The following is a 7,847-nucleotide window of genomic DNA, read 5'->3' as shown; positions in this document are numbered from 1 at the left end:
GCAACATAATTACCCCACCCACCCAAAATGCGAGTCTCGTCACTTAGCCAAAATCCATAGCAGAATCAAAACTAAAAATTCATAGCAAAATCACCACCACCACACCAACAAACCAAAATTAGAAAACACCAATTACCAACAAACCACCAACAAACCAAACTCCAAAATCCATAGCCGAACCCCAACAAACAACCTGATGAGAGAGAGAGAGAGAGAGAGAGAGAGAGAGAGAGAGGGTCTTGCTTCATCAGCGGCCTCAGCTTATGCTTCATTAGTGGCGGCCAAGCCACCAGGCCCACGCTGCCACAATCCCTTACCCTTGCTGCTGCTGCACCACCTAATCCACACCCACATTAGTTATAAACCCACCACCACAAGGAAAAAAAACACTAGTGAGAGAGAGATAGAGAAACCCACAACAACCACCAAATGAGAGAGAGAGAGAGAGAGAGGGTCATTGGAGAGAGTAGATGGGGTTTTGGGTCTGAAGAGAGGAGAGAGAAGATGAGAAAGAGAGAAGAGAAGAGAAATAATGAGAGAAAGGAGAGAGAAATTTTGGAGAATTAAAAAGTATGAGAGAGAGAGTGTATTAAAAAATTATATTTGTTTATACCATTCAGCTATAGTACCGTCATATATTTACGATGGTACTGTAGCACTATGGCAAAATTCTTTACATTTTTACATGTTTAGCATTTTGGCTGCTGAACTACTTTAAGCCTCACATGCTAAATTTTCCTTACATTTGGCATATACCATACCAATTGTGAATGCTCTAATGATGCTCGCATGATTACTTGTTTAGAAAATGACAAAAGATAAATTCAAATAATAAAATGAAAAAAGAGTGAAGAGCGGCAGCCCTATTTTTGTCTTTTTCCTTAACAGTTAGCAGTGTGAAGAGTCACTTAGGCCCCATTTGGTTTAGAGTTGACTCAATTCTCAGTTCTCAGTTTTCAATTCCCATAACTCAAACCTAAAACTCATAACTCATTTCTCAAACTCAGTTTCACTCAAAAATTGCAAAGCACATGTTTGGGTTGAGTTCTTAGTTACATATCTCTATCATTTTTCCCCAAATCCATAGACCCCACCACTGACACTACCCAGTGCAACATTGTTGCTACTCGCGGCTTATTAACAAAAAAAATCTTCCACTCTTTCTCTCACCTTCCATTTCTCTGACTCTCCCTCTTTTCTATCAAATTTTTTTGTCTATCAAATTTTTCCACTTTTCTCTGTTTCTTTCTTAGCTTTCTCTGTCTCTCCCCTCTTCAATCTAAATTTGGGTGTTAGCTGGGTTTCACAGTAGAGATCGAATTTGAGATTGGGTTTTTGGGGCTGGGTTACGGTGGAGATCGGGTTATGGGTCACGGCGTGGCTTGAATTAGTTGGGGCTGGGTAACGGTGGAGATCGAGTTATGGATCATGGCGTGGCTTGAATCGGTTGGGGTTGGGTTACGGTGGAGATCGGGTTATGGGTCATGGCGTGGCTTGAATCGGTTTGTTGTGGATTGGCGCTGGGTTGGTGTTTCGGTGGTGTGGATTGGCATTGGGTTGGTGTTTCGGTGGTGTGGATTGGCGCTGGGTTTGTTGTGGTGGTGGTGAGAAAGAGAAATGGGTGAATTTTCAACGGTAATATCAAGCTGACATGACAATACACCAGCTATGGGCTCTACAAGGTCTTCCATTTTACGAAAATTGCCACTGAGTTTGAGAAACAGAAAACAGCAAATCCTTGTTTTCGGTTTTCATCACTCTCACTCAACCCAAACTGAGTTTAAGTGATGAAAACAGGGAGAGAAAATCAAGCCAAACACTCAGTTCTTAATGGGTCCTACACAATTCCCAGTTTGAGTGATGAGAACTGAGTCATATGACTCAAAACAGGGCTAATCCAAACAGGCCCTTAATTACTATTTTTTTGTTCACTTTTTTTACTATTTTTTTTCCTTGAATAACAACCTTATCTTGTTTATAAGGGCAGGTGAAACATTTTATAGAGACTTTGGTGTAAAATGTGATACTATAATAATTCTATTTAGATCTCCGAAATCTTTGAATTCGATTAAAGTGGTAATTAAAAACTAAAATGAACAGATTTCGGGGGATTAAAAATTTATTTTTAATTTTTAATACGATGGTGTGTTGGGCTGTCAGTCACCAAAATTTTGAGAGAGAATACAAAATTCTTCACAATTGATTAAAGAGAATGTTAAAGTCAGAGCTTAGTTTGCTTCTCATGGGTTACATTGACAAGTCACCTATACACCCACCATTTATATTTAAAAAAAAAAAAAAACCATGATGCAGTACTTAAACATTTTTTAACAAAGTTTTACTCCAAATATGCATGTCAACCTCCAATAAGAACATAACATATATCTTTATTATATGCAATTTAGACGACTTATTTGGTTAGTTTGATTAAGTGACATACATGACATTATCTTGCTCGGAATTGAAGTTTTGTTTTGTTTATTTTTTTATTTTTTATTTTAAAACTTTAGATAAACCTCCAATAAGAACATAACATATATCCTTATTATGTGCAATTCAGACGACTTATTTGGGTAGTTTGATTAAGTGACATACATGACATTTTCTTGCTGGGAATTGAAGTTTTGTTTTGTTTTGTTTTGTTTTGTTTTGTTTTAATTATTTTAAAACTTTAGATAAACCTCCAATAAGAACATAACATATATCCTTATTATGTGCAATTCAGACGACTTATTTGGTTAGTTTGATTAAGTGACATACATGACATCTTCTTGCTGGGAATTGAAGTTTTGTTTTGTTTATTTTGTTTATTTTTTATTTTAAAACTTTAGATTTCAACCTCCAACAAGAACATAACATATATCCTTATTATGTGCAATTCAGACGACTTATTTGGTTAGTTCGATTAAGTAACATACATGACATCTTCTTGCTGAGAATTGAAGTATGGCTATTCAAATCAGTTTGAAATATAGATTCAACGCTTGATGACACATCTTCTTCTTCCATTTAGACTAACAAATATGGAGACAAAACTGCTCACCTAATGAGTGAATGAGCAACAGTATTACAATAAATGAGAAAATTTAATATCTGTAAAAACATATGCAAGGTACTAAACCTCTTTGGCAGTATGGCATATTGCCAAACTTAGCTAGTGAACTGCTATCACTCTCCAAAGCTTTTATGAGGATCTTAGAATCTCCTTCCAAAATATCCTGATCAACACCTATCCCCATAGCAAATTCAAGAGCCCGTCTTGCTGTCAAAGCCTCCACCTCAATGATTGTGTAAGTTGGAGGAATCTATTGGGACAAGAAAGCCATGACCAAACCTGCTTTATTCCTTATTACCACCTCACTCCGGCACTGTTTTCCTTTTCAAATATAGCTCCATCAAAATTAATCTTATAGCAAGACATTTCTGGGAATCGAAGCCTAGTGAGCCAAAATTTTTCCACCCATTTTTTTTAGTTTTGCACCATCATATGAGCCAATTTGGGATCTATTGTTGCTTTTCCCAAACAAAAAACAAGTACCAATCTACGAGATGCTCCTAAAATAAAATATCAAAAAAATACCAACCCAACGACCTTTGAATGGATCTGTTAGAAACTCACAGCAATACTCAAGAATAAATTTTCAAACTTGAGAATTGAGATACGATCATACTATTTTTGACAAGCACAACTATCATTCTCAACAAATGGTGCTCAACTATCATACTATTTTGAAAAGGAAATCAATTTTTAAATTTCCACACTTTTATTTTATATATATATATATATATAAATTAAATTTCCACTCCCATGTCCCTTAAACAGTAACCAATTGCATATATAATGAATGGTTTTTAAACCTCACTTTATCCCCACATACAATTTTTTTCTAAATAATTTTTCCAATCTCAACGAATAAGTCAGTAAAAAATAAATAAATAAATAAAATCCAAACACATAGGGAAAGCTCCTCCAATGATACCCTAGACAACTGCATCACTGGATCCTTTGTTGGATATTGTTTACTCTCCACATAAGACCATCGCTTAGCTGCCTCCCATTTGTTCAAAATCAAATGCTCGTGGCTTTGGTCAATGAAGTGAACGTGGCTGATGAACCCAACAACAACGTCCCAGCCTCAATCGTAAACGTGTCATAACGGAGGAAAAGCTCCACCAACATTACCCTAGACAACAACACCACCAAATCCTTCGCCGGACACTGCTTATTCTCCACCGTAGGATCATCAATCTCCCTTCCATTAGACCAATAAACATATTTCAAAAGCTTCTCTCCCTCTCCCACAAACCTATGGCCCACAAACTCCTCAGGATCTTCAAAAACTTTTGGATCTTTAGTAGCGAACGGCTGATATCCAAAGATCATTTCCCCTTTCTTGATCTCAAAAGCCGCATCATGGCTATGGACCACCAAATCCTCCTTTGCCTTACCGTACTGGAACGCAACTGGAGGCTCAATCCTAAGTGCTTCATAAACCACTGACTTAGTTAAAGTCATCTTCTCCAACGCAGAGAAAGTGACCCCACCTTCAGCACTAACAATGGTCCTGATCTCATCACACAACTCACGGTGTAACTTCTCTCCTGCTAAGCCAACCCACTTGATCAAAGCAGGAAGCAAAGTTTTCAATCCACCATAGGTGTTGAAACCAGCCATGAACACTAAATTATGACAAGCTTCATTTCTTTTAATTCCACTTTGCTCAGCTTCGTCCAAAATCGAAGCCATGGACCCATAAAAAGCATTATAAAGCTTATTATAGTCAGATTTAACAAGAAAAGCTGGTAATGGGAATGTATGGAGTAGTACATCTTCGAAAAAGTTCAACAACTTTGGTAACCCTAGTGTCATCAATGGTGCAAGTTGAAAAAACAACCATTTATCGGACATTGTCGAACCCTTTGATCCAAGGCGTGTATTTAAAGGGTTTTGGTCACAAAAGAGCCTAAACACAAAGTCGAAAGACATTTTGTCACTAATGGTGTTGAAGTATACTTTGCCTTTGTCAGAGAATTGGTCTTCAAGGTTGACGAAAAGCTCAGACAAGCAGTTTCTGAAAAGTGGGATGAATTTATCGTGAAGAGAAGCGAGAATAGAGAAAATCAAGCGCTTGAGAAGGGCATGTTTGGGTTCAGAAGGGTCAAGATAAGCACAAACACGGTAACCACCGGTTAAAGCTGTGGAAGGCATGTAAGTGCCGACAAAAACGTTTAGTTTTTGGACTTTGGAAGTGTCAAAGAGGATGGGAAAGCTGATAGCATCAAGGAGAGCAATGACATTAGAGTTGGCGGATATGAATGGTCCTGGAGGCATGTTGGTTCGGAAGACAGTGGATTGGTGTTCTTGAATTCGGGTTTGGAAGAAGGTGTCTTTTCCTTGGTGGTAAAAGTAGTCAAGGCGATCTTTGATGGGACCAAAAAAGGGTAGGCCATAGTTGCATGGGATTGGCTTTAAAGGGTGGTTTGTTGGGGGAGAGTCATCACTGGAAGGGGATTGGAGTTTGGAAGGAGATGAGGAAGACTTTGAAGACATTGTTTGGGGATTTTGGAATGAAGAATTTGTTGGGGATTTGGCAAGGAGAATGTCTGGTTTTATAGATGTACTTGGGCTAACTAGTTCTATTGGCTGATGTTTTTTTTTGGATCCAATCTATTGGCTGATGTTGAAAGGTATAACATGTGTTCCACCAAAAAAAAAAAAAAACACGTGTTCTGACCGAGCGCTTTGACTACAAAGTACAGATCCTCGGTAGTATTTACACATGCTATTTGAATATTCCTCTTGGAAAGAGTTGAAGACGCCATTTGAGCTAAAATGCTCAAGCTAATTAGTCTCTTATTATATACCAATAAAAAATTAAAATTATTTTTCTATTCATCTTATTTTTATTATTATTTATTAATTTTATTATATTTTTTGGTACTATTTACGAATTTCATTGTATTATTTCAGATAATTTCTACTTTTATTTACAGTACTTTCATAAGTTTTTAATTTTAACAAAATAAGCGATATCCAAACTGACCCTTAAGGTCCGTTTGGATACAACTTATTTTGCTGAAAACTGAAAATACTGTAACAAAATAATTTTTAAATGTGTGAATAGTACCATGGGACCCATTTTTAATATTTTTTTGAATAAAGTGATTGTGGGTCCTATGAACAGTACGTGAACGGTGCACGAACAGTGAAATTTGTCTCCTGCACAGTGAATCCATGTGCATGAACAATGCGATTACTATTCATGCATGCTAAAAACCAAAAAAAAAAAAAAAAAAAAAATGGCAGGAAACGTGAAATAGAAAACGCAGACGGCAATAAAGCATGTGAAACATTTCATAAAAACTTTAGTGTACTACTATTTATTGATTTTATTGTATTTTTTGGTACTATTTACGAGCCTCATTGTACTATTTCAGCTAACTTCTACCTTTATCTACAGTACTTTCATAAGTTTTCAGTTTCAGCAAAATAAGCGATATCCAAACAAACCCTTAAGGTCCATTTGGATACAACTTATTTTGCTGAAAACTAAAAACACTGTAACAAAATAATTTTTAAATATGTGAATACTACCGTGAGACCTATTTTTAATATTTTTTTCTGAATAAAGTGGTTGTGAGTCCTATGAATACTACATGAACGGTGCACGAACACTGAAATTTGTCTCCTGCACAATGAATCCATTTGCATGAACAATGCAATTACTATTCATGCACGCTGAAAACCAAAAAAAAAAAAAAAAAAAAGAGGTAGGAGACGTGAAATAGAAAACGCAAACAGCAATAAAGCATGTGAAACATTTCATAAAAACTTTAGTGTACTACCATGTAAAAACTATAATTATTTATAGGACAAAATTGCCAAATGCCCTTTTCGAACAAAAATAGCATCTCTTTGCTCCATTTTTCAAACTAACTAGGGAAATGCCCCTCTTTTGTAACTCGATTTGTGATAAATCGAGTTTAAAAAAAAAAAAAAAAATCTAGAGCCCTATAGCAGCGTTTTTAAGGATCTATAGTGACATTTTAAGTACCTATAGTAACGTTTTGTAATTCGACCTCCATAAAATCGAGTTATAGGCAATTTTTTTAATTTTTTTTACCTATAACTCGATTTCATAGAGGTCGAGTTACAAAACGCCACTATAGGTCCTGAAAACGTCATTATAGGCTCTTCAAAAATGCCGCTATAGGGCCTAACTCGATTTATCACAAATTGAGTTTCAAAAGATGGGCATTTCCCTAATTAGTTTGGAAAAAAGAGCAAAGAGCTGTTATTTTTGCCCGAAAAGGGTATTTAGCAATTTTTTCCTTATTTATATGAATCTCCCTGAAATATTTAAATCCGATTAAATTAGTGGATAATAACTAGAATGAACAAATTTGGTGGGGTAAAGAAAGAATTAGTTTTTAATATTAAATATGATGGAGTGCTAATTTCTCGTCATCATTTTGAATACTTCTCTGTTCTTTCATTCACATTAACTTTAATTTTATTATTATTTGCATCTGCCCCAAAAGTTTTTGGCATTTGAAGCAGTTTTTTATGTTGTGCAGGAATACTGATTATTATTGGATTTTTGATGATGAGGAAGGAGATGGGTTGAAGATGAAGACATCAATTGTTGGAGAAAAGTCATACTGTGCGAAATCCATTCAACACGTTATGAACTTACAGAGAGGTGTTATGTTTACAATATTTTCACAATAAATCATAAATCATTAGTTGTTATTGATTTAAATTTGAACCTAACACTAAGATTACTTTTTTGTCCCAACAATAACATCTAATAACAATTTATCACTTATGATTTGTTGTAAAAATA

At 35.7% G+C, this 7,847-nt stretch overlaps 1 protein-coding gene across 1 annotated transcript; it reads right to left on the bottom strand.

Moving 5' to 3' along the window:
* Nucleotides 1-3,811: 3,811 nt before the first annotated feature.
* LOC111990355 (allene oxide synthase 3) lies at nucleotides 3,812-5,595 on the bottom strand. The gene has a single exon (XM_024022134.2). The coding sequence runs from the start codon at nucleotides 5,549-5,551 to the stop codon at nucleotides 4,070-4,072; it is 1,482 nt and encodes a 493-aa protein (XP_023877902.1). The 5' UTR covers nucleotides 5,552-5,595; the 3' UTR covers nucleotides 3,812-4,069.
* Nucleotides 5,596-7,847: the final 2,252 nt, after the last annotated feature.

This window comes from Quercus suber, unplaced genomic scaffold (assembly GCF_002906115.3).
Source record: "Quercus suber isolate HL8 unplaced genomic scaffold, Cork oak 2.0 scaffold_475, whole genome shotgun sequence".
NCBI classification, from domain to species: Eukaryota; Viridiplantae; Streptophyta; class Magnoliopsida; order Fagales; family Fagaceae; genus Quercus; species Quercus suber.
Note: the sequence above shows the minus strand (reverse complement) of the source record. Positions and strands in the feature narration are given on the sequence as shown.